Source organism: Macaca nemestrina, chromosome 2 (genome assembly GCF_043159975.1).
Source record: "Macaca nemestrina isolate mMacNem1 chromosome 2, mMacNem.hap1, whole genome shotgun sequence".
NCBI classification, from domain to species: Eukaryota; Metazoa; Chordata; class Mammalia; order Primates; family Cercopithecidae; genus Macaca; species Macaca nemestrina.
Genome location: NC_092126.1, coordinates 169,802,726 through 169,829,743, shown reverse-complemented (window position 1 = coordinate 169,829,743; position 27,018 = coordinate 169,802,726). Strand labels below are relative to the sequence as shown.

Sequence of the window (27,018 nt, the reverse complement as noted above, 5' to 3'; positions counted from 1 at the left end):
TCTCTCTCTGGCCGGGTGCAGTGACTCACGCCTGTAATCCCAGCAGTTTGGGAGGCCCAGGCAGGCAGATCACCTGAGGTCAGGAATTTGAGACCAGCCTGACCAACATGGAGAAACCCTGTCTCTACTAAAAATGCAAAATTAGCCAGGCGTGGTGGTTCTTACTTGTAATCCCAGCTACTCAGGAGGCTGAGGTAGGAGAATCACTTGAACCCGGAAGGTGGAGGTTGTGGTGAGCTGAGATCGCGCCATTGCACTCCAGCCCGGGCAACAAGAGCAAAACTCTGTCTAAAAAAAAAAAAAAAATTATCTCTTCTGCATTTTATCATAAGCATTTATGAGAAGCCATGCAGCACCCTGAACACTTTGCTTAGAGATTTCTACTGCCAAATACTCAGTTTTATCACTCTTGAGTTCTATTTTCTACCAAACAGCAGGACACAAACACAATTCCACTTGAGTTCTTTCCCTCTTTATAAGTAGCAAGGATCACCTTCCTTCTAGTTTCCAATCACATGTTTGTCACTTCCATCTGAGATCATATGAGAATGGCTTTTACTGTCCATATTTCTGAGAGCCTTCTGTTCATTACCTCTTAGGGATTCTCTAAGATTGCGACTTTCTCTGCAGCTCTCCTCTTCTGAGCCCTTGCTAGAATCACCTTTGTTAGTTTGTTCAGTCTAGGTTTTTTCCTAGCATGCACTTCCACACTCTTCTAACCTCTACCCATTCCACAGCTACATCCACCTTTAGATATCTGTTGTAGCAACATCCTACTTGTCAGTACCAATTTCTGTCCTAGTCTGTTCAGACTGCTATAACAAAATAACTTAGGCTGGGTAATTTATAAACAACAGATATTTATTGCTTACAGTTCTGGAGGCTGTGATGTCCAAGATCAAGGGAGCAGCAGATTCAGTGTCTGATGAGGTGTCCTGCTCAGCTTCATAGATGGCACCTTCTTGCTGTGTCCTCACATGGTGGAAGGGGCAAACAGGCTCCTTTGGGTCTGTTTTTTAGAGGCATTAATTCCACTCATCAGGGCTCTGCTCTCATGACCTAATACCCTCCTCAAGGCCCCGTCTCTTAGTACTCTTGAATTGGGGATTGGGTTTCAGCATATGAATTTTGGGGGCATAAACATTTAGAACATAGCATAGCCTAAGTGTGCAAAACAGTCAACAAATATTCTGTTCACCAAGTTCAGTGATTTCATACTAGTTTGATCTCTATTCTTCTGTATGTAACCCCATCCTTGCAGGACTAGTCTGCTGCCTGGGCTCATGCCAGGTGTGTGCTGCACACATTTCTTTCCACTGGAAGGCCTGCCTTCCTCCCTCTCCATTCATACACATGCTAGCTGGACATCAGGGTTGAGCACAGATCCCACCTTTTCCACAAAGACCCCTTTGATGACTCCACCCAGAAGTATTGACACTCCTCTGAGCACTCCTCATAATGTTTGATCCCAAGAGTTCATTGATTATTGCTGCTTTGTCACTTACCTCATAGTTCTTGAATTCCCATGTTGTCCTCAGAACTAAATTGTGATTTGTTTTGAGATTCTTATGACTGTACAGGTCATAAGATGTAAACATTACTTGCAGCATGTGTCTATACCTATGTATTTGTTTAGGGGAGAAATAACCTTAAGTTTTAAACATCTTGTTCCTATTTTAAAAAATGACATATGAATCTGAAAAGCTTAGTTTTGTAGTAAGGAGGTGAAATGTTTGGTCTTTGGTAGCTGTAATCATTTATCTCGCCGTTTGGCATTCAGTGTTCTGTAGCTTTTAATTCAACAAACCCACATAAAGTCCCTCCTCTTTGTGCTTTTTCTGAATAGATGGATTACATGTAAATCTTTACAGCCAGAGACTTGTGAAAGAGTCATGGATACAATTTCTGATCGCCTCCGAATTCCTTGGCTTAGAGGAGCCAAAAAAGTGAACATCAGCATCATCCCTCCTCTTGTCCTGCTGCCTGTCTTCCTTCATGTGGCTTCCTGGCATTTCCTCCTGGGGGTGGTGGTTTTGACCTCCCTTCCTGTGCTGGCACTGTGGTACTACTACCTCACTCACAGAAGGAAAGAACAGACCCTGTTTTTCCTGAGCCTTGGACTGTTCTCGCTGGGCTACATGTACTATGTGTTCCTGCAGGAAGTAGTCCCCAAAGGGCGTGTGGGTCCCGTTCAGCTAGCTGTTCTTACCTGCGGGTTATTTCTGATACTCTTAGCCTTGTACAGAGCCAAGAAGAATCCAGGCTACCTCAATCCAGCAAGCAGTGACAGAGCTCTAAGCAGCAGCCAGCTGGAGCTGCTGAACCGAAAAGGGCAGGAGAAGACCAAAGGGTTCCCTGGGACAGACACGTCGGGCAGTCTCAACAATCGCACAGCAAAGGATGACCCTAGGGGCTCTTCCAGGATGCCGGCTGGAAGCCCCACCAAAGCAAAGGAGGACTGGTGTGCCAAGTGCCAGCTGGTGCGACCAGCCCGGGCGTGGCACTGCCGGATATGTGGCATCTGTGTGAGGAGAATGGATCATCACTGTGTCTGGTATGTTGGAAACATTTGGAGACTTGGAAAGTGTAAATTCATGTAAAACTCGCTAGTTACATTTGATCTTCCCTTGTGCTATCCCAAAATTTCTCTCCTTCCCAGCTTTACACCTTGTAGGTATTTGTGGGTTGTTGTGATCTTCCCACTTAGTCATCAGTTTTTCGAGTTTCACAAATTTAGTTCCTTCAGTCATTTCCTGAAGCAGAATAACAGAAAACTTGTGGGGTTTTTTTTTTTTTTCAATTTTCTTTTGAACGACTCCTCATTTATCTTCTTTCTAATAGAGAAGTATCTACAGCTGAATGATTTTTTTTTTTAAAAAAAGAATTGATCAGAAACAGTATAAGCATATTTCCCTGTACTATTCCTTTTTAAACATAAAGCTGAAGAAAGTGTACCCCTATTTTTAGGTGACTCTTTTTCCCCCTTGCCATACATACATAATCGTTTTTGATGCTACCGATGATTTCCACTTAACATTACTGAATTGAGGCCTTACCAGATAAACTCTCTATTTGATTATTTGCAGAGAAATGGGCTTTTGTACCTCCCAGTTGGCCAGTAACAAATGAAGGTACATAAGGCCCTATAAAATATGAAGTGCAATGTTTAAAGATGATGTTGCAGCTTCACTAAAAACATCTAAACTAAAGGGAGTATAATTAATTCAGACATGAATGCTGTGAGTAGCATGTTTGCAGGTTTATTGCTCTTCAGGCAGTCGTGATCAATGAGTTACGCTTTTCATGTCTAGGATTCTGGTCCTGTAGCATCCCACCTCCTCCTCAGAAGCGGATGCAGGAGAGGGTGAGGGTGCAGAAAAGGCTGAGAGGCATCGACGTGGGCCTCAAGTTGCATGGCTCAAGTGCAGGGCAGCTCTTTTCTGGGTCTTTGTCTTTAGAAGTAAACAGGTGTTTTCATTTTTAGATATTCTACTTCTGTGTCTTCATCACTTATTATTCGTGTGTGCCTGTGTGTGTGTGTTCCATTTACAAATGCTGGTTTGCAGAAGGCTCACCTAAGAGCAGATCTGTGCCCACCGGAGCATCCTGGTGTGCAGTGGGTAGAAGGCACTCCCTGTCCATCCTGCCCCACAAATGGCCACGACACAGAACTGTTTTTACCTGCCAAAGAGCCTGCAGGTTACCAAGTTGTTCCTCCCCTCACCCTGTGTTTCTCACCTCTTTGGATCTTTATCTTACTCTTCATATATTGAACATGAATTTTCCCATAATCTGTAATCCTTCTGATTTAGCATTTTTACGTTTTCATAATTCTATTTAGCTCCCTTTCCTTAACATGGTGAGGACAATGTTAGCTCTCCATAGCTGGGTAATACTGATATTGAGGAAGATTTGTTAGCCAGGTGCTGCTTTTTACTTAGTCTTGTCCTTAAACTGACGATGTGATTCCACTTTGCAAAGAGCGGTGAATATAAGACTGCATCCCTCAGTGTGCAAGTTTTTAATTCCCTAAAATTGCAAAATAAGAGAACTTCTTAATAACTGTAATTTACACTTTCCCTATTTAAAACCTTGTCGTGGCTGGGCACAGTGGCTCATGCTTATAATCCCAACACTTTGGGAGGCTGAGGTGGGCGGATCATGAGGTCAGGAGTTCAAGACCAGCCTAGCCAACATGGTGAAAACCCATCTCTATTCAAAATACAAAAATTGTCTGAGCATGTTGGCACATACCTGTAATCCCAGCTACTTGGGAGGCTGAGGCAGGAGAATTGCTTAACCGGGACCTGGGAGGCGGAGGTTGCAGTGAGCCAAGATCACGCTGCTGCACTCTGGCCTGAGCTACAGAGCAAGATTCCGTCTCCAAAAAAAAAAAAGCTTTCTTGTTTATCATGTAAATTGTATTGAGAACTCTTAAAAATGTTTGCTTTTTTATTTCTCTATGCTGTTTTGAGGATAAATAGCTGCGTTGGAGAATCAAATCATCAAGCATTTATACTTGCCCTTTTGATCTTCTTGCTCACCTCGGTGTATGGGATCACACTGACCTTGGACACCATTTGTAGAGATAGAAGCGTCTTCACAGCTCTCTTCTACTGTCCTGGAGTTTATGCAAATTACAGGTGAGCCGTGGATACCACAGCATGGAGGCCCCCTGGGAAGAAATGGGTGTTGCCATCGACAGGGACTGTTACTACTTGGTTAGGAGTTCTCAACCAAAACATAGGCCAGGCTGTGGGAATGCTGGGTATCCCTGAAATTGCCAGCAAAATTGTGCATTGGTGATGTGTGTTTTTCTAGGGTGCTGTTAAAAGGATTATTGACCTTTTAGAAAGTGAAGAACTAGTTCTCTACAAACAGGACCAGGCCTAATCAGGGACTTCCAGAGTCCGGTGACCACTCACAGGCTCAAAGTAGCACCAGTGAAACTAAAACAATCAACAGAAACTAGCAGCCCCAGGGCACATATGTGCCTATTTTGTCATAACGATCCAAAACCTTCTCCCTTTACCGCTGCTTTCTGATGCTTTTTAGTCCAGTCTTAATTTCCTGCTTCCGACCCTTTGGAGATGTGCTCAGCATCTCTATAACCTTGCTTTTCTTTGTGACCTCTCTTGGTTTTTCCTGTTCTACTTTCTTTCTTTTTTTAATCACCACTGATGATTACTATGATATGTAGGTCAGTATTTCCTGAGGCCCCTTTATAGATTGTGAAGATTTCCAGGCCATGGCAAAAGCTGGGATTCTTCAGCTTCGGCCTCAGCGCCCCCTCCCTGTATGCCGGGGCCCCCCTCTGCCCATGCTGTTTATTCCCTTCCCTTCATCATCGTCTCTGACATAAGTGCTCTGTGGTGTCTATGGTTTGGTCCTTTTCTTTCTTCTCACTCTTCATTTTCAGAACAATCCTTGCTTTCTCTACAAAGTATCCCTGTGCGGCATTTGTTTTTATTAATCTGTGGACAGATATCCCCATTGTCATCCTAGAACCAGACACCTGTGGGCATTATTAGAATAGATTGGTCCTCGTCAGAGTAAGTTTCCTTCCCCGCTGTGTGGAGAGTATCTCCAGCGTGTCAAATTCTCCGCTAACGCTGCAGGTGAGGCCTGTCCTGAAGCATAGCATGTCTGTGCACTCGGTGGGGAGGCGAGGGAACCGAGGAACGCAGTCCTGCCATTGCTTCTCACCCTGCTCTGTGCAGACGATTCACAGCACCTCATCTTTTTGGTGAGGTCCTTGGATTTAATAGTCTCTGAGGTCCCTTCAGCTTTACACATGAAGATTCTGAATGAACTTATTTCCAGCTAACTTCATTCGCGAATGTTTGAAAATCATCAGATGGCAGAGGCTCACTGGCAGCCTGTCTCATTAGTGAGCCTGAGAGGAGCGTCCCTGCCCTGTGTGATTGTGTTGGGCTTTAGGAGGGTGAATTTGGAATGTTACGGTCGGTGTTCCTACATCCGAGTAAGCACAGGGCTGCTGGTGTTGGGCGTCGTCGTGGTCTTTGCGTTCCTCAGCACTGGACTGGAAAGAATGGAGATTAATAACTTTAGCACTGTCCCTTGGCATCCACCTGCAGCTTCCTGGAGGACATTTATAGCAATCCCTTGGTTCCTTTGTTTTGTCATGAGTTAGATATAATTTACAAATTACTTGTTTATTTAACAAACAGGTGTTGAACACTGTTATGTCAGGCAGTGTGCTGGGTGTGTGGAGGGTACAAAATGCAAAAAACAGTCCCTGCTATTCTAGTGTAATATATTAGAAAACAGGCACCAGTAATTATAGAATAAACATGCACATTCTCCTGCTTAAGCAGGTTATTGGAATTCTGAGTATCTTCCAGTTCGGAGGATTGGGGAAGATGTCAAAAGTCTTTAGTAATAAGTAAAAAAATGTGTAAAATGTGAGGATGAGGACAGTTTTCTGAATGTGACAAAAATGGCAGCCCTGACCAGCCTTTTCTCCTCTCCCAGCTCGGCTCTCTCCTTCACCTGCGTGTGGTACTCTGTGATCATCACAGCAGGCATGGCCTACATCTTCCTGATCCAGCTGATCAATATCAGTTACAATGTGACTGAACGGGAAGTCCAGCAGGCCCTCCGACAGAAGACTGGGCGCCGGCTCCTCTGCGGGCTCATCGTGGACACAGGCCAGTACAATAGGGGCTTCCTGCGGAACTGGCACCAGTTCTCCACCCTGGGCACGCGTGCGTTCCACCACCCTGCCGAGGACATTGTCTGAAGTGCCTTCTGTGTGGCTCTCTGAGGGATGATGGCTCCTCCTTCCGTCTCCCTTCCATTTTACACTTCAGTGTCCATTTTTATCCCCGGTTTCTTAAAGGCATTATAGGGCCATGCTCAGGTTTAGAGACTGGAGTGGGAAGAAGTTAATTTTTCTGATGCCACAACTTAAAGAGACTTTTATACTGAAGCAGAAAAGTAGAGCCATTCCTTTCTAGTCACCTTTTTAATTGACTCAATTGCCTGAACTTGAGAAGGATGTGGATTGCTAATGCACAAATTGATAGAAGCAATTCCCATCCATTAGTATGGGGGAAAGAGTTTTGGATTAGGATAGTTTCTAGTCCCTCTTTCGATTCTTAATAGCCATGTGACCCCTAGTTGAGTCACTTTCCCAAGTCTCAGGGTCATCCGCAAAGTGGGGTACTGATGCCTGCCCTGGCTACCTCACAGGGCTGTCATGAGGGTCACATGAGGGATGATGGATGTGGAAAGCACTAAAAAACAACTCAAGCACCATGGAAATACAAAGTATTAGGAGAATATTGTGACAGAAGAAAAATGTTTGTAGGTTAGATTATTGAAGCCAATATGATTAGGGTAATCAGTTTTCAGCATATATCGTGTTGTACAGTTGTGAGAATTTCTCCTTCGTAGGTATTAGACATGAACTACTCAAACAGAGAAGATGACCAGATGGATTGACGCTAAGTTGTCTGATCTTGAAAAGACAGTTGACAACAGTTATAAAGATAATTATTGCTAGTGTAATGTACAGTGGCCATGAGTTTAGGTGATGAGTTCTTCTATTTATTTTTTATATATTCTGCTTGGGTTTCTTATAAATAACTCCAATAGGCATTCACGTGTTTTTCCTCTTCCCATGTTTCACCGGGTAAGGTGCTAGCACACTTGTGACTGTGGCTGGAAGAGGAGAACAGACACCCCTGTGGGGATGCTTCACTCTCTTTTCTGGTAGGAAGGCTGAGTAACATCAAGGGCTCGAGTATTTTCTTCATGTATTTCAAATGCTGTCAGTTATAGCACTCAATTGTGAAAATCAGCCTTCTGGCATTCACATTATTCCGGTATGAACTTTGAGGAGTTGAGTGACATCTTCCCACTTAACTTGCACATTAATTCTCAATTACCCCTCCCTAAATAACAGTATCTCACTAGGAGAGAAGAAACAGGGTATATGTGGTTTCCACTATTAATGGATTACCATTCTTCCCTGGCTCTTCCCACAGTAACAAGCTGTTTCTTTAATCATATCTTAAAAGCGAAAATGTATAAAAGATTAAATATTTATGTACAATGGATTATTCTGCTACAGAATTAAGATGAGAGAATTTCAGATGAGGAAAATACCCTTTTGAAATGTTGGTTTTGTACATGTACTGTTTCGCAATCCCAAAGATAATTCATGACTCCTTAAATTTGCCTTGGCTTATAGCTTAATATAGGGAAAATACCGCCAGCGTTTTCAGTCATTCTGTGCATGCTGCTTTAAGCAAGAGATTTATATTTGTTGAGAGGAAATACTGCTACTTCCTGCACTTCCACCCTCTGCAGCCAGCACCATCCCTACTGTGGCCATTAATCGGAGCTGTCCTTAAGATGGTCACCATATTCTTATTCAGGCTGTCGTCATTTTCCCCAGAGATGGTTTGTTTAACGAATGTTATGCTCTGTGCCTGGGGATGTTAGCAGACTCTGAGGTTTGTACAGTGATGCCTTCTCCCTGGCCCAGAGCTGAATATTCACCTAGAATTAAAGTTGGATTTGATGTAACAAATTTCTTTCTGTACAGGTTTGAGATGAGAGAGAGTAATAATGTCAGGGATAGCATATGTGGGCAGAAATGGGTAGTCGTGCTTTTGAATGTCAGCTGTAGAGCCAACTCTGATGATCTAGCCGTCGATCATACAAATTCATAGAAACATTAGTATAGTCAGTAACTTTAGCTTCTTGCCAAATTGATCACAACAATCTAAATGTGATGTGATGAAGATGAGTAGTACAAAGAGACCAAAGTCATTTGGAGAATTAGGAATGATTACCATTTTTTTTTAACAACTTACCTCTAATAGGGTTACTTGGATGAGCCAACTCAGCTTCCTTCCCATGGATAGGAAGGGACTCTCTGTTTATTATTCAGGTTTATTGGCACGAAGATACTTGTTTTAAGTTCCTTGTGAACCCATGATGGACAGTTTACAGAATGCTTAAACCTGTCAAAAGACCAGTAATTTTTTTGGGGAAAAGCCTTCCCAGGCGTCTGTACCGAAAGGAGCAGCAAACAAGGGGCTAATCCGTGAGCAGTGTTCTGTAGGCTCTGCGACATCTTTGTTTTATAGGACTTTGGAGCCTTTTATGATCTGGAACTATTTGAGGGGTTTCATTATAGGCCTTGGTTCTCTCCAGAGGCCAGGTGAGTTTATTGTGGAATCTTTGAAAGGACAAGGCCTCTGAATGAATCAATCCCACGGAAGCATTTGGTGGTGGTGGTAGTGGAGGATTGCCCTGTGAACCTATAAATCCGCAGTCTCTTGGGCAGAGGAGCAAGCCCCTCGAACATGATTTGAAGCAAGCAGGCCCTCTTCTCTTATCTCATGTCCTCAGTCTCTGTTAATGAACATACTGGATATGGAGTTTAATAAATTACCTACTATCATCTGGCCACTTAGATTATTATCACACCACTGTGGACTGTTCCTGGGGGGAGAAGAATACACCGATTTGAAAGATTCAAGGGAGAAAGAGTTAAGGATCACGACTGCATGAAAGAGGAAAATCCTTCAATATTTAATATGTTTCTTATGATACCCACAGAGTACTTTTATGGTTCCAGCTGAGCGTTCCTGAAATGAACTGACCGTTAATAACGCCTCTTTGATAGGTTACCCTGATGCTGCTAATGTGAAGCCTTAAGTGTGTTTCCGGGACAACGTGCTGCTTATTTCACCTCAGCCACACATGTGTTTGTGTTTAGGATATTGTAAATCTTTGCTAAGTAGTGTTTTCCTTGGTGAATGAAGTAATTGTTGTCTTCAAGTGTACCATCTGCCTAGCAAAAAATTGCTACAAACTTTCTCTTATGCAATAGTCCTTGGTACTTCTAATATTTTTAGCAAGAGACAATTTTCTGTACTAGAATCTTCCACTGCCAGAAAACACAGTGCCAGTAAGGTTCTACATACTACTGACCATCTGCTTAATAGACATGTATTTCCTTTGAGTAGGACATTAGCTTTTTATTATAAAGCTAAAACTAGTATAAGCAAAAATATAATATCTAGAAGCACAGTTTTAGCCAGGATGTTTAAAAATTAGGCCGGGCGCGGTGGCTCAAGCCTGTAATCCCAGCACTTTGGGAGGCCGAGGCGGGCGGATCACAAGGTCAGGAGATCGAGACCACAGTGAAACCCCGTCTCTACTAAAAATACAAAAAATTAGCCGGGCGCGGTGGCGGGCGCCTGTAGTCCCAGCTACTCAGGAGGCTGAGGCAGGAGAATGGCGGGAACCCGGGAGGCGGAGCTTGCAGTGAGCCGAGATCGCGCCACTGCACTCCAGCCTGGGCGACAGCGTGAGACTCCGTCTCAAAAAAAAAAAAAAATTAAAGTTTTGCGAAATTTAAGGGTCTTTTAACCTAGGTAAGTTTATATGCCCTGACTTCATTGTAGCCATATTCTGGTACCTTGCATTTTGAAAAGTAGAGGTTTCTTAAGCAAGCAATGGATAGTAAGAGACTTTTCCTGAGGCACCTGTTTGGAATCTGGTTTTGTCAGTGGCAGCTTGACATGTGCACCCTTTTGTATTAAACACTTTGAAGGTGATGCAGGGGAGCAGGAAAGCCATTCTAAACTCACTACCAAGTACAATTCAGTATGTTCCTGTGGCTGTTTGCTGTGACTAATGTAAATTTCTTGCAGTATCAGCTACACTTAATTATGTTGCTGATAGACAAGCATCCACGCTTCAGCTGGCACTAAGTGTTTCACTGTAGGATCAGCAGCAGGTTAAAGACTGAACGGTTAGTGGAGACAAATGTCTTAGAGGCTGCGCGATGTCCAGGTTGGGCTTGTGACTTATTAGTGGCCTAGCCTTCCTGATGGCACCTTGAAAGTGAACTTCTAGAAATTTCTACTTAAAAGGCAAAGCTTTAAAAGCAGAGCTAGTCTATTCTAGTTATTGATGCAACTAAAATTCTGTATTTCTTAAGATGGGACACTAACAAGATGGCACATGATAAAGCCTGCAATCTCAACTCATTGTGATCCTAATGGTCTGGGTGATTGGATGGTTTGAGTTGTTAGGGATTTTGAGCTTTTCATTTTATTGCATATCTGGGTTGGATGTTAGACTAAAGGAAACCCAGGAATCTTTACCTGATGTTACATTTAATATTTAATGTAACTGGTCTAGCAACATTAAGGGGGATTTCTGAAGCCAACTCCGGAGGCCGTGGGCTGAACATTTTGCACTGTTTTTATATACTTGTATTCATATCCTCTTATCACCTCAGACTCAGACACAAGGCCTTTTACATGGAAATTTTACAAATTACTGCCATTTATGTAAAATAATGTCCTGTGACCAAGTTGTTTAAATGGAAAATAAAGTGCTTTCTTTAAGGAAAATAGCTGGTATTTCTTGGAGTGTCTCCTGAAGTCTTTTGATTTCCGAAAACCCTGCATTATACCTGTGCTGCCTCTTTGGCTCCCTCGGTGTCCCTATCCTGTGTATCTGTCCCTAGCCCTAAACTGTTATGTTCCCAGTGGCAATTCCTCCAGTTTTGTGGGTCAGGGATACTGCTTGTTGGGTATCAATTATGTTGGGATACATTATGTTAGCAGTTACATCTTGAAATATACCTTCATGATAGTCCAGCAAAAAACGGCATCAAAACTATTTCCATTGTATCTCTTTAGAAGGCTCTGTATTCCGTAAAAAGTCTAACCGGCTCACTTGGAATATGGGCTGCTAAAGACTCAATTTCTAGTTGATGTTTGAGGAGAGGCAAAAATAAAGCTCAGATAGAAAACTTAAGCTTTGTGGGATTTATTTAGGCTCCTGGCATGTTTACTTAAGGAAGTCACCTTTCCTTATGTACAGGCTTAGCATTTAAAGAAAACTGGTGACTGGGTGTGGTGGCTCATGCCTGTAATCGCAGCACTTTGGGAGGCTGGGAGGATCACTTGGGCCCAGGAGTTCAAGACTAGCCTGGGCAACATGGCGAAGCTCCATCTCTACAAAAAAAAAAAAAAAAAACAAAATACAAAATGTTACCTGGGCATGTCATCCCAGCTATCTGAGAGGCTGAGGTAGGAGGATTGCCTGAGCCTGAGAGGTTCAGGCTCAGTGAGCCATAATCAGGTCACTGTACCTCCAGCCTGAAGTGAGACCCTGTCTCAAAACAAAACAAAAACAAAAAACACAAAACAAAAAAATAATAAAATTGGTATTTTGTTTCCAGGTGCTAATATCAGCCAATATTTTGTAAATGTACTGTAGTTAGGTATAAACTGATAGTGATTTTGGTGGAAAGTGATATATTATTACTTTTAGTTACATTTTTAGAGGCCATTAATCGTGAAAAACATTTTTTTAAAACATGACAACTGTATAATCATATTAAAGGAAAAGCTGTGGGAACAGGCGCATCATAGAATAAATAAAGTTCAATTCAAGGTGTTTGGGTCATATCACACATCCTCCATGGTAAAAGGATCTAAGTCATGTAGCAGGTGGTGCAGCTAGATAACCCTTCTGAGGAAGTACGAGACAATAACAAGAACATTCAATTAACCATAGAATTTTATTTTGCCAACTCAAATTTTCAGCACACCATAAGAGTAGTCATCTCAGGATTGCACAGGACTTTCATTTTACCATATGCACTTATGGGCTACTTGAATTTGTCATAATAAACGTATTTTATAATGAAAAATTATTTTTCTAGCAGGTAATTCTCTAACAGTTCATAGAGCATTTTATAAGTCTTTATAGCACCTTAAAGATGAAAACATTCTTTGAATTCAAGATAAGTATCTCAGTATCTAGATCAAACTGAGCTGAGTACTAGAAGACAAACTGAGTGTATTATTCAGCAGTTGCGGTTGGGAACATGAACAGATAATTTAATGAATTGCTGGACTGTCATGATAGAGTTACTACCTTTTAGAATTTCCTGCATGCTTATCAAGGTGCATGGAAGAGAAGTATCTCTGGGAACTCGGTTTCTCTGAAATCAGGATAAGCGGCTATCCTCTGCAGCAGCAGTGTAGAGAACATTTTCATGCATGGTCTGCCATCAGGGGAGGTTCAAATGGACAAGGTCTGGTAGGGTGCCTGTCAGTGATGCTAATGTACTAGAAGACTGACTGCCTTGGCCTCCTTTCCTTTTCTAAGTACTCACTACTTTTTATTTCTATTTAATTAAGGTCACATTTATCAACAACTCATGTTAAGCTATATGGACACGTTTTTCTTCACAGGCTCAGTCAGGCAAACACTTGTCCTTTTTAAAGTTTACTATGCTAAAAATATATAGGATATATTTGAACAGAGGATCTCTAGAATATTCCTTTGGATGATCCCACTGTGATAAATGCTACAGTGAATGACTAGCAATCCAGGAAAAGTCAAAGAAGGAAATAAAAATTCTCAAAATAATTCCTTTGATCTAAGAAGTAGCTCATAGAGAATAAACCAGGTGTATGTATGTATGTGGGTGGGTGGGTGGAGATAACACACATATTACGGACCAGTCGAGCTTCCTGTCCTAAGTATTACACTAATCTGGTTCATTGGTTCACAAAAGACTTGTCTTACTCAAGGACCAAGTATCTGATTGCTGGTACAGCTCATGGTCGCTTCCAGGCACCTGAAAGTCTGGAAGAATTTCAACTACCTTCCTACGAAGTTGCTGTCGCCTTTCTTCTTTTACTCTTTCGTCTTTCATAAATTTTACAAACTTCTTCCATGTCCGAAATGTGATCCAGAGGATCCTCCTTTAAGAATAAAGAAGGAAAACAGTGAAATGCTGAGAAAAGGTTGGCTTTCCATCTGTAGCACATTAAGAACTTTATAAAAATAATTCTTATGTTAATAAAATGCTGTATAAAAGGTGTGGAAATCACAATTGGGATTATGATAGTGTGAAATGCTGTGAGGAAAATAAAGTAACAAAAGGGAATGAGAGTGACTGATAGGTTTTTATTTTTATTTTATTTTATTTTATTTTATTTATTTTCTTTGAGGCAAGTGTCTTGCTCCGTCACCCAGGCTAGAGTGCAGTCATGCAATCTCGGCTCACTGCAATGTCTGTCTCCTGGGTTCAAGCAATTCTTGTGCCTCAGACTCCCAAGTAGCTGGGATTACAGGTGACCGCCACCATGCCTGGCTAATTGTTTTGTATTTTTTTTGGAGATGGGGTTTCGCCATGTTGGCCAGGCTGTCTTGAACTCCTGGCCTCAAGTGATCTGCCTGCCTTGGCCTCCCAAAGTGCTGGGATTACAGGTGTGGGCCACTGTGCCTGGCCAGTTATTTTTATTTTTGATTGAGTGGTCAGGGAAACTGAGGAGGTGACATTTGAGCATAGCACCAAATGGCCTCCAGTAATGCAAGCTACGAGGCACACTCCTGAGTTCATCTGATTACAGCCTACATACTGTGCCCATGCCAGGACCAGTGATGCTGGCAAGGGATCCAGAAACTACAACCCTCAATGCAAAAATGATGGAAAATTGCATGCAGAATGTGCCAAAGTTACAGGCATCGAGGCCCCAGGGTGTAGACATATTTTAAAAGCCTGCTGGTAACCTCACCTCCAACAGCAGCAACAGCAACAAAGAACAAGTCTTGAATATCAGTTGAGAAAAAGTATCCTAACATCAGGTTCTGGAGACGTGGTATGGAAGACTGCTTGTTTAAGTGAGTGTCTCCGCTGTCACAAGGAAGCATGCCATGGCCTTTTAGGATTTATTAGTGTCCACCATAGCTGAACACTAGGGGCATCAAGGTAAGCCAGGTACTGTCTGCCCCAGGATAGGCTGAAACAGGTGACCAGAGTTTCCATACAGTGGGAAGGTACAGCAGTATAGAGCAGCATGGAGGACTGCGCAGTCTGGTGGTGAGGAGCAGACGTTTTTGAAGATGGTGTCTGAACTGAATTTTTGTCAGGCAAAGAAAAGGCTTTCCTAGAGGAGAGCACATCTTGAGTAAAGGCAAAGAAGCAAGAATAGCATGCTGTGGTGTGTATGTGGAGTTAGTGCTGAAACAAAGTGCAGAGTAGTTAAGCTTACATTTTTACAACTATAGGGAGACATGGGATTTGTTCTGGCCTCTTGACCATCTGAGGAAGTCCCAGAATGCACATCGGTCCTCATTAATTTTATGGCTGTTGGTTAATATTTTTGACAATGTTGATTTTTGTTGGTGGAAGTACTGCTTTAAAAAAAGGAGCGGCTGGGTGCAGTGGGTCACACTTGTAATCCCAGCATTTTGGGAGGCCGAGGCGGGTGGCTCATTTGAGGTCAGGAGTTCAAGACCAGCCTGGCCAACATGGTGAAAGCCCATCTCTACTAAAAGTACAAAAATTAGCCTGGCATGGTGGTGGGCGCCTGTAATCTCAGCTACTTGGGAGGCTGAGGCACAAGAATCACCTGAACCTGGGAGGTGGAGGTTGCAGTGAGCCAAGATTAAGCCACAGCATTACACCTGGGTAATAGAGTGAGACTCTGTCTCAAAAAAAAAAAAAAAAAAGCCTCCAAGGAATGGACTTGCTTTTATCCATTCAGTCCACCATTTACAGCTTCCTGTGCTCAGCTGTGGGCACACTCCCAGTCCTTGACCCTGTCTCCCATTCTCAGCCATTCACATCTCTCTCATGGCTACACTCCTGTTTTCTGACTTCTGCATTTTAGCTCCTGCTGTTCTACCCTAACTGAAAAATGTTCTGCCCTTTGGGTGAAATCTTCCTAGATCATCCTTGCCTACATTTCTCTTTCTTTCCCTGAACTCCTAAAACATATTCATGATCACTGGTTTGGCACTTATTTATAGCCTATCTATAGCTATCTTTTTATAATATTTTTATTGATACATAATATACATATTTTGGGGGTATATGTGGTAACTGTATACATTCATATAATGTGTAATGATCAAATCAGGGTATTCGGGATATCCATCACCTTAAATATTTATCTTTTATTTACCATGGGGACATTCAAGTTACTCTCTTCTGGCTATTTTGAAATGTGCAATAGGTTATTATTAACTATAGTCACCCTACTGATCTATTGAACATTAGGCCTTACTGCTTCTATCTAACTGTATACTGTACCCATTAATCAACCTCTCTGCATCCACCTCCCAAGCTCTACCCTTTCCAGCCTCTGGTAACCACCAATCTATTCTCTATCTTCATGAGATTCACATTTTTAACTCTCCCACATAAGAACATGTGGTATTCGTCTTTCTGTGCTTGACTTATTTCACTTAACACAGTGACCTCCAGTTCTATCCATGTTGCTGCAAATGACAGGATTTCATTCTTTTTCATTACTAATATTCCATTTTGTATATATAGCATATTTTCTTTATGCATTTATCCACTGATGGGCGCTTAGGTTGATTCCATATTTTGGCTATTGTGAACAGTGCCGTAATAATCACAGACATGCAAATATCTCTTGGATATATTGATTTCCTTTCTTTTGGAGATATACCTATTAGTGGAATTGCTGGATCATATGGTAGTTATAATTTTAGTTTTTTCAGGAACCTCCATTCTGTTCTCCATAGTGGCTGTACTAATTTACATTCCCACCAACAGTGTATGAGGGTTTCCCTTTCTTCGTATCCTCATCAGCATCTGTTATTCACTGTCTTTGATAAAAAGCCATTTTACTGTAGGTATAAGATGATATCGCATTGTGGTTTTGATTTGGATTTCTCTGATAATTAGTGATGCTGAGCATCTTATCGTATACTTTTTGGCCAGTTGTATGTCTTTTGAGAAATGTCTATTTAGATCCTTCCCCCACTTTTTTTTTTTTAAGACAGGGCTTCACTCTGTTGCCCGGGCTGGACTGTAGCAGCGTGATGTTGGCTCCCTTCTACCTTCACCTCCTGGACTCAAGCGATCCTTTACACCTCAGCCTCCCGAGTAGCTGGGACTACAGGTGTGTGTCATTACTCCTGGCTAATTTTTGGTTTTTTTTTTTTTTTTTTTTTTTGGTAGAGATGGGGTTTTGCCATGTTGCCCAGGCTGGTTTTGAACTCCTTGACTCAAACAATCCACCCACCTTGGCCTCTCAAAGTGTTGGGATTATAGGTGTGAGTCACTATAATGGCCTTGCCCATTTTTAAATTGGATTATTTGGGTTTTTTTGCTATTGAGTTGTTTGAGTTCCTTACATATTCTGGTTATTAATCCCTTGTCAGATGGCAATTTAGTCCATATGTATATGTTGCTATAAAGGAATACCTGAGGCTGGGTAATTTATTTAAAAAAAGAGGTTTGACTTGCAGTTTTGCCGGCTGTACAAGAAGTATGGCACTAGCATCTGTTTCTAGTGAGGACTTCAGGCTGCTTCCATTCATGATGGAAGGGCAGCTATCATGTGCAGAGATCCAATGGCAAGAGAGGAAAGCAAAAAAAAGGGGGGAGGGAGGTGCTAGATTCTTTTTGACAACCAGCTCTTCGGGAACTGATAGAGTGAGATGCATTCATTTAGAGAGGATGGTGTTAAGCCCTTCATTAAGCAATCCATCTCCAGGACCCAAATACCTCCCATTAGACCCCACTTCCGTCCAACATCAGATTTCAACATGAAGCGTAGGGGACAAACATCCAAACTATACAGACAGTTTGCAAATACTCTCTCCCATTCTGTGGGTTATCTCTTCACTTGGTTGTTTCCTTTGCTGTGGAGAAGCTTTTTAGCTCCATGTAATCCCAGCTATCTATTTTCGCTCTGGTTGTCTGTGCTTTTGAGGTCTTACGCAAAAAGTCTTTGGCCAGACCAATGGCCTGGAGCATTGTCTCAATGTTTTCTTCTAGTAGTTTCATAGTTTCTGGACTTAGATTTAAATCTATAACCCATTTGGATTTGGTTTTTGTGTATGGTGAGAGAAAAGGGGTCTCATTTCATTCTTCTGCTTATAGTTATACTGTTTTTCCAGCACCACTTACTGAAAGACTGCCCTTTCCCCATTTTATGTTTTTGGCACTTTTGCCAAAGATGAGTTGGTTGTAAATGTGTGGATTTAAATCTGGGTTCTCTGTTCTATTTCATTGGTCTATATGTCTGTTTTTATGCCAGTACCAAGCTGTTTTGGTTACTATAGCTTTGTAATAAATTTTGAAGTCGGGTAGTGTGATGCCTAGAGCTTTGCTCTTTTTGCTCAGTGTTGCTTTGGCTATTCAGGTTCTTCTGTGGTTTCATATAAATATTAGGAATTTTTTTCTATTTCTTTCTTTTTTATTATTATTATTATACTTTAAGTTCTAGGGTACATGTGAATAACGTGCAGGTTTGTTACATATGTATACTTGTGCCATGTTGGTGTGCTGCACCCATCAACTCGTCAGCACCCATCAACTCGTCATTTACATCAGGTATAACTCCCAATGCAATCCCTCCCCCCTCCCCCTCCTCATGATAAGCCCTGGTGTGTGATGTTCCCCTTCCCGAGTCCAAGTGATCTCATTGTTCAGTTCCCACCTATGAGTGAGAACATGCGGTGTTTGGTTTTCTGTTCTTGCGACAGTTTGCTGAGAATGATGGTTTCCAGCTGCATCCATGTCCCTACAAAGGACACGAACTCATCCTTTTTTATGGCTGCATAGTATTCCATGGTGTATATGTGCCACATTTTCTTAATCCAGTCTGTCACTGATGGACATTTGGGTTGATTCCAAGTCTTTGCTATTGTGAATAGTGCTGCAATAAACATACGTGTGCATGTGTCTTTATAGCAGCATGATTTATAATCCTTTGGGTATATACCCAGTAATGGGATGGCTGGGTCATATGGTACTTCTAGTTCTAGATCCTTGAGGAATCGCCATACTGTTTTCCATAATTGTTGAACTAGTTTACAATCCCACCAACAGTGTAAAAGTGTATTTTTTTTCTATTTCTATGAAGAATGTTGTTGGTATTTTGATAGAGATTGCATTGAATCTGTAAATTGCTTTGGGTAGTATTGCAATTTTAACTGTATGAAGTCTTCCAGCACATAAGCATGGCATATCTTTCTATATGTTTGTGTCCTCTTCAACTTCTTTCCTTAGTGTTTTATAGTTTTCCTTATATAGATCTTTCACTTCCTTGGTTAAATTGGTTCCCAGGTATTTTATTTTCTTTGTAGCTAGTTAAGGTGGGATTGCTTTCTTGATTTCTTTTTCAGATGTTTCACTGTTGTTGTATATATTAATAAATGCTACTGATTTTTTAATGCTGATTTTGTATTCTGCAACTTTACTGAATTTGTCAGATCTAACAGTTTTTTTGGTGTAGTCTTTAGTTTTTTTTAAGCATAAGATCATGTCATCCGTGAACAAGGCTAATTTGGCTTCTTCCTTTTCAATTTGGATACTTTTTTTTTTTTAAAGACAGGGTTTCTGTGTCACCCAGGTGGTCTTGAACTCTTGGCCTCAAATGATCCTTCCATATTGGCCTCCCAAAGCCCTGGGATTATAGCCATGAGCCATCACATCTGGCCTGGATGCCCTTTACTTTTTACTCTTGTCTAACTGCTCTGGCAAGGACTTGCAGTATTATATTGAATAAAAGTGCTGAAAGTGGGCATTTTGGTCCTGGCCAGGATGTTTCATTTTATCGAATGCCTTTTTTGACATCTCTTGAAATAATAATATGGTTTTTGTTCTTGGTTCTGTTAATGTGATGTATCATGTTTATTGATTTGCATAAGATGAACCATCCTTGGATCCCTGGGATGAATCCCACTTGATCATGGTGAATGATCTTTTCAATGTGTTAATGAATTGGGTTTGCTGGTATTTGGTTGAAGATTTTGCATTTGTGGTCATCAGGAATATGTAGTTTTTTTAATTAATTAATTTATTTTTTTATCATGTCCTTGTTTGGTTTTGGTATCAGGCTAATGCTGGCCTCATAGAATAAGTATGGAAGTATTCTCTCCTCTTCAATTGCTTTTGAAGAAATTGAGTAGAATTTGTATTAGTTCTTCTTTAAATGTTTGGTAGAATTTAGCAGTGAAGCCATTAGGTCCTGGGCTTTTCTTTGATGTGAGACTTTTTATTACAGCTTCAATCTCATTACTCATTATTGGTTTGTTGAGGTTTTCTGTTTCTTCATTGTTCAATCTTGGTAGGTTGTATCTGTCCAGAAATTTATCAATTTCTTCTATGTTTTCCAGTTTATTGATGTGTAGGTGTTCATAATAGTCTCTAGTGATTCTTTGTATTTTTGATGTCTCAGTTGTTATGTCTCCTTTTTCATTTCTGATTTTGAGTCAGAAAAAGTCTCAATTTCATTTATTTCTGCTTAGATTTATATTATTTCCTTTCTTCTAATAATTTGGGGTTTGGTTTGTTCTTGCTTTTCTGTATTTCCTTGAGGAGTACAGTTAACTTATTTTTTGAAGTCTCTCAACTTTTTTGATGTAAGTGTTTGTTGCTATAAACTTCTCTCTTAAAAGAAGTGACTGCTTTTACTATAATCCGTAGATTTTGATCTATGGTATTTCCATTTATATTGGTTTCAAGAAAGTTTAAATTTTTTTCTTAATTTCTTAATTGATCCATTGGTTGTTCAGGAGCATGCTGTTTAATTTCCTTGTATCTGTGTAGTTTCTGAAGTTCCTCTTACTGATTCCTGATTTTATTCTGTTGTGGTCCGAAAAGATACTTGGCATAATTTCTGTTTTTTGAATTTGTTGAGAGTTGTTTTGTGGCCTAAGATATGGTCTTATTATGGAGGATGTTCCATGTGCTGATAAAAAGAATGTGTATTCTGCAACAGTTGGGCAAAATGTTCTTTAAATGTCAGACCTATTTGGCCTGGTTTCTGGTTTAACTTTGATGTGTCTTTGTTGATTTTCTTCCTAGATAATTTGTCCACTACTGAGAGTGGCGTGTTGAAGTCCCCTATCATTGTATTGCAGTTATCTCTCCCTTTATTGTTTGTGTTATATACTTGGGTGCTTGATGTTGAGTGCATAGATATTTATAATTGTTATATCCTCTTGCTGAATTGAACTCTTTATCATTATATAATGACCTTCTTTATTTCTCTTTATAGTCTTTGACTTGTAATCAGTTTTATCTAACATAAGTATAGCTATTCCTGCTGTGTTTTTGGTTTCCACTTGCTTGGAATGTCTTTTTCTATCTCCTTCAGTCTATGTATGTCTTTACAGGTGAAGTAGGTGTCTTCTACGCAGCATATAGTTGGATCTTATTTCTTTATTCATCAGCCACTCTATGTCTTTTAATTGGAGAACTGAGTCCATTTGTATTCAGTTATTGATAAGTAAGGACTTACTATGGCAATTTTTTCTTTCCTTGTTTGCTGGTTGTTTTGTAACTCCTGTCTTCCTTTTTTACTGTTTTCCCTTGTGGCAAAACGATTTTCTCTGATAGTTTTAATTTGTTGCCTTTTCTTTTTAGAAATCCTCCAACATTTTGACTTTTTCTTGTCTTAGTTTCCATGTTTTATATTACCTATCACTTAGCAGGCTGCTGTAGCTATTATTGTTTTAGATAGAGTTCTCTTTTTGGCTTCATACTAGAGTTATAAGTTGATTACATACCACAATTACAGTATTAGAGTATTCTGGGTTTGTTGATGTAATTTTACCAGTAGGGTTTCTACTGTCAACTGTTTTCTTTTTGTGTTAGTGTTTTTTTTCTTTCAGACTGAAGAACTCCCTTTAACATTTCTTGTAAGATGGGTCTGGTGTTGGTGAATTCTCTCAGCATTTGTTTTTCTGAGAAAAACTTTCTCTGTCCTTCATATTTGAAATATGGCTTTGATGGATACAGTATTCTTGGATGGCAGTTTTTTTTTTTCTTTTTTCTTTCAGCACTTTGAAAATCTCATCCTGCTCTCTCCTGGCCTGTACAGTTTCTGCTGAGAAGTCTGTTGCCAGATGAATTGGAGCTTCATTATATGTTATTTGCCTCTTTTCTCCTATTGCTTTTAGGATCCTCTTTGTCCTTGACGTTTGAGAGTTTAGGTCAAATTTGTTTGGGGTTCTCTGACTTTCCTATACCTGGATATGTCTTTCTCAAGTTTTGGGAAGTTTCCTATTTTTATTTCTTTGGATAAGCTTTCTACCCTTTGGTCTCATTCAACTCCCTCTTCAACACCAATAATTTTTAGATATGGTCTTCTGAGGTAATTTTCTATATCTTGTAGGCTGTCTTCATTCCTTTTCATTCCTTTTTCTTTTCTCTTCTGATATCGTATTTTCAAGTGGCTTGTCTTTGGGCTCACTGATTTTCCACTGCTTGATCCATTTGGCTGTGGAAAACATCTCATGATTTTTCAGTTCAGCAAATGTATTTCTCAGTTCCAAGATTTGTTTGACTTTTTAAATCTTCGTTAAATTTATCTGAAGAATTGCAGAACTGCTTTTCTTTGTTATCTTGAAGATCACTGGGTTTTCTTAAAACTGCTATTTTGAATGTTGGTTAGAGTTTACATTTTGCCTTCTCATTAGGATTAGTCACTGGTTCCCTGCTTTGTCTATCTGGGAAGGTCATGGTTCCCTGTTTGCGGTTTTTGTTTTTTTGAGATAGAGTCTTGCTGAAGTGCCTAGGCTGGAGTGCAGTGGTGCGATCTCAGTTCACTGCAACCTCCACCTTCCAGGTTCAAGCCATTCTCCTGCCTCAGCCTTCCAAGTAGGTGGGACTACAGACGCACACCACCAGGCCTGGCTAATTTTTGTATTTTTATTAAAATGTGGTTTCACCATGTTGGCCAGGCTGGTGTCGAATTCCTGAACTCAGGTGATCCACCCACCTTGGCCTCCCAAAAGTGCTGGGATTACAGGTGTGAGCCACCACGCCCGGCCAACTCGCTGTTGTTTCTTGTCTATGCCTTTGTACCGAAGGATTATTTATTTATTTCAGTCTTCTCTGTCTGGCTTGTTTGGTTTTCAGTGGGTATGTTTGATTTGAGATTGTCTGTAATTTACCTGTTTAATTTCTTTTTTGTTCTCCTGCTATGTGGCTGCCTCCTTTTTGGCACTAGATGGTGCTTTAAGCCCCGGTTCATCTTGGCTCTAGTAAACCTTTCTCTTGCTGTCTCAATCTCTCTCTTTCTCTCTAATCTTTTATGTTTTCTACTAAATTATGAGCACCAGGGGCCATGTTATTAGGTATTTTTTTATGCTTGGCAAATATGTCTTGATAATTACCTGTGGGTGTATTGTACAATAAGTATGATTTAAGTCACCAAGGTAAGGTTTCTTAAGCTGGAGCCCATAAAATCCTTGACACTTTGTGTAAAGTTGTATGTTATATGCATACATGCATTTTCTGGGGTGTAGGTCTGTGACTTTCATTATTACCTATTTCATGTTCATACTGTGGTTAAGAACTATGGTAACAAGACAATATCAGACATATTAGAAATACTGATCCAGCTCAGCTAGATTTATAAAATTTATAGAATTATCTAGAAGTGATATGGATAATGTAAGATTAAAAGTTCTGTTCTTATTGAGAATCATCTTTCTCAATGTTATTGCAGCTTAAAGGTCAGACTTAAGACCAATAGATGTCTCTCCTTCCTTTCATCCACAGCTCTTCTATACAGTATTCTTTCGTTCATATAAAATTGAATATGAACTTTGAATATCAATTGTTAAATGTTAAAGCCCCTTTTAAAGAATGGTGACCTTAAATATTAGTGTCAATCCTACAATAAAGTTCATCTATTCATACATTTACCAAATATTTACTGTGTTACCTATGTACTAAGCACTGTCATATACTGAGAACACAGCAATGAGCAAGATGTGGTGCTTCCACTCTGTTAGGGGGGAACAGGCAATAACATGTAAACAGTAAATTATATACTTTCAGAGAGTCTTAAGTGCTGTGAAGGAAGTAGCAGTTTAATGGATAGGGTGGTTAGGGAGGTGACATTTAAGCAGAGAGCTAAATGATGAGATCAGGTTATGTGAAGCTCTGAAGCACAAGTAAGCTTTGCTTGTCTGAGGAACACTACAGAAGGCCAGTGGGGCCAGAACATGGTGAACAAAAAGCAAAGTGGGAAGAGGTGAAACCATAGCAATGCTTTTATATCAAGTAGAGACTGGCTGAGAATTTGGTTCTTATTGATTGCATGGATTCCTACATTGATTTCATAACTTCAAATCCTAAATAGGATGACTATCTTACTATTTTATAGTTAAAAATGAGGCCAGGCGCGATGGCTCACACCTGTAATCCTAGCACTTTGGGAGGCCGAGGTGGGTGGATTCCTTGAGGCCAGAGTTCGAGATCAGCCTGGGCAGCATGGTAAAAAAAAAAAAAACCCGTCTCTACTAAAAATACAAAAATTAGCTGGGCATGGCAGTACATGCCTTTAAATCCCAGCTACCTGGGAGGCTGAGGCATGAGAATCGCTTGAACCCAGAAGGCAGAGGTTGCAGTGACCTGAGATCCTATTACTACACTCCAGTCTGGGTGACAGAGTAAGACTTTGTCTCAGGGTAAAAAAAAAGCTAAAAAAACAAAAAAACAGAGGGAGAATTAGAAAAATGGGGAGGAAGACTGATGTAGCAAGAAAAGAATGTTTTAGAGTCAACCTAATTTGGAGTTCAGGGAGCAACCATTTGTTATTTGTATACCTTGGGCAATTCACCTACCTGCCTGTTGCTTATTTCTTTGCCTGAAAATGGAAATAAGGTCATCTCCCCACACCCAAGTTATGACTGCTATCAGATGAGATGGTTTGTGCGAAAGCCCCAAATGAATCTCTCAGTCTGCATACAGTGGCTGAGAAACAGAAAACGTAGGCAGGCAAAAAGGATGTTTAATAATAATATATCTGCAATGACACTAAACTGAAAAAAAAAAGTTAGTTATTATTTTGGGCCAGCAGTACACTGAGTGAGTTATTATAGTACCCTGTTTAGTGTTCACAGCAATCCATAAGATAGGTTCTGTTGCTATCCTCATTTTATGAAAGAGGAACAGGGAGGCTTTGAAAGGTTATTTGTTCAAGGTCACATAGATATTGAGTCCTAAACTTCAAACGCTAAAGCTCAATCATTTATTCAAAGGGAAATCCTCTGAATACCCTCACTTATTGCCTATTTGTTTTAATTTAGACAAAACTATAATCAACTTGCTTATCTGTTTTCCTACTCCACTGATCTCCAGTATCTGTAACTTAAACAAGGACAAACAGGTTTTGGTGGAGATAGGCACCCTCATGGCAATAAGATAGGAACACTACTACAAGGAACAGAAATAAACACCCATGCACAAACACACCAATAAAAAGAAAACAGCACCAGCCAACATGGTGAAACCCCATTTCCACTAAAAATACAAAAATTAGCCGGGTGTGGTGGTGTGTGCCTGTAATCCTAGCTACTTGGGGGGCTGAGGCACGAGAATCGCTTGAGCCCGGGAGGCAGAGGTTGCAGTATCACTCCACTGCACACCAGCCTGGGCAACAGAGTGATGCTGAGAAAAGGGGCACTCTTCTACACCCACACAACAGTCGTCATTCCTCAAAAAAACTGGAGGCATCACTGAATACACCCGGCACACTAACTGATGCTCATAAAGAATGACACCAAATCACCACTCTTAAAGGGAAGTGCATAATGAAATTAAGAACATTCTGTCCAAATGCTTAAAACTAGGAAACAAATATAAAACTTACTTATACAGAATACCTTATTTCTCAAAGACAACTGGATTAAATAAAACATAACTGTATTTTAAATACTAATATAGCATATAGTATGATTCCATATATATAAAGTTCCAAACCAGGAAAAACTATAGCATTGAAGGCTGCATACTTAGGAAGAGAGTAAAAAGAAAAGGAAATGTTCATTGTAAACGTCAGAGTAGTTTAGGAGAGACTTGGGAAGGAGCCTGTGTGACAGCAATGTTCAACTTTTTGACCTCAGTGGTGGTGACAAAGGGTGTTCACTTTACAGTCATTTGTTAAGCTGTATTTGTATGATTTCAGCACTTTTCTATATTTGTCATATATTTCACAATAAATAATGTTGAAAGAGAAACTGAACTTAAAAAAGAAAACTATATATGACTAACAAAGAATACAGTACTTTCGCTTAGGTGTGTTTCATATAGGTCACATCATTTTATTCTCTTGCCAGTTTCTGTGAGGCAAAAAGGGCAGGTCTCCTCCTCCTCCCCTTCTCATTTTAAAGATGGGGACCCTGGAGTCCTAGGGGGTTCACCACCTTGCCGGTGAGCCGGGACTCCCACCCCTGCCTGGTGTTTCCAAGTACCCTGCTCTCCTAGCCCCCAGCTCATCTTTGCAGACACATTGTAGGAGCAGAATATATTGCTGAGCAATTGTGAAGTCAGAGAGTGAATTTTCCTCAAGATCAAAACCTCACCTGTCACTGTGCTCCGCTGCAATCTCATGCTTGCCCTGAGAATCGATCTTCACCTCCCTGACCATGTTAAACCAGGCCCCGAAAATCTTCTTCTGAAGAAAATGTACACAAAATTTTCTTACTTCTTCCTGCAGATCAGTCATGTACTGAGGATGAAGACAGAAATAAGTGAGAGAAAAAATATCAGTTGACAAAGAATTAGAGCAAATAAACAGCACAAAAGACAGAATTGAAACAGAAATGAAACAAAAGAAACAAATGACACTAGAGACACAAAGAAAAGGATAACCTGGCAGCCAAGATAATATCCTCTATAATGTACCCTAAAAATGGTAACAGAACACACGAGTAGAAACAGTTATAAGATTGAAGGGGTGAGTTTCTAAATCACTTGAGCACTGTGAGACAAGAAACAAGAAATGAGTATAAAAACAAAAGCTGATGGAATGATAACTTACAGTTTATACACACTCCATGAAACAAACACATGCTTAGTATTTTACACTAATAAAAAATTGACTTGCCATTTTCACATTTATTTCAAAGCAGTGAATGGGATTGACTATTCTTTTGTTCTTGAAAAAACATAATGACCCTGGACATTCTGGATTCCATTTAGTTTTCTTAAATAGG

General features: G+C 40.4%; 2 protein-coding genes across 8 annotated transcripts in view; one reads left to right on the top strand and one right to left on the bottom strand.

Moving 5' to 3' along the window:
* Positions 1-27,018, top strand: part of LOC105470376 (zinc finger DHHC-type palmitoyltransferase 23) — a 34,293-nt gene that overhangs the window by 3,808 nt on the left and 3,467 nt on the right. For 3 of the 5 annotated variants that reach the window (XM_011722284.3, XM_011722281.3, XM_071092400.1), the window contains exons 3-5: positions 1,847-2,554; positions 4,476-4,643; positions 6,496-11,150. In XM_011722284.3, the coding sequence (XP_011720586.2) occupies positions 1,847-2,554; positions 4,476-4,643; positions 6,496-6,763 (1,144 nt within the window). In that variant the 3' untranslated portion in view covers positions 6,764-11,150. Of the gene's footprint in view, positions 1-1,846; positions 2,555-4,475; positions 4,644-6,495; positions 11,151-27,018 lie in introns of those variants that run through there. The other 2 variants (XM_011722286.3, XM_011722285.3) reach the window with 2 other exon arrangements.
* Positions 12,565-27,018, bottom strand: part of LOC105470377 (coiled-coil domain containing 191) — an 89,165-nt gene continuing 74,711 nt past the window's right edge. For all 3 annotated transcript variants that reach the window (XM_071092394.1, XM_011722288.3, XM_011722289.2), the window contains 2 exons: positions 26,386-26,531; positions 12,565-13,778 (listed from right to left, as the gene is read on the bottom strand). In XM_071092394.1, the coding sequence (XP_070948495.1) occupies positions 13,580-13,778; positions 26,386-26,531 (345 nt within the window). In that variant the 3' untranslated portion in view covers positions 12,565-13,579. The remainder of the gene's footprint in view (positions 13,779-26,385; positions 26,532-27,018) is intronic.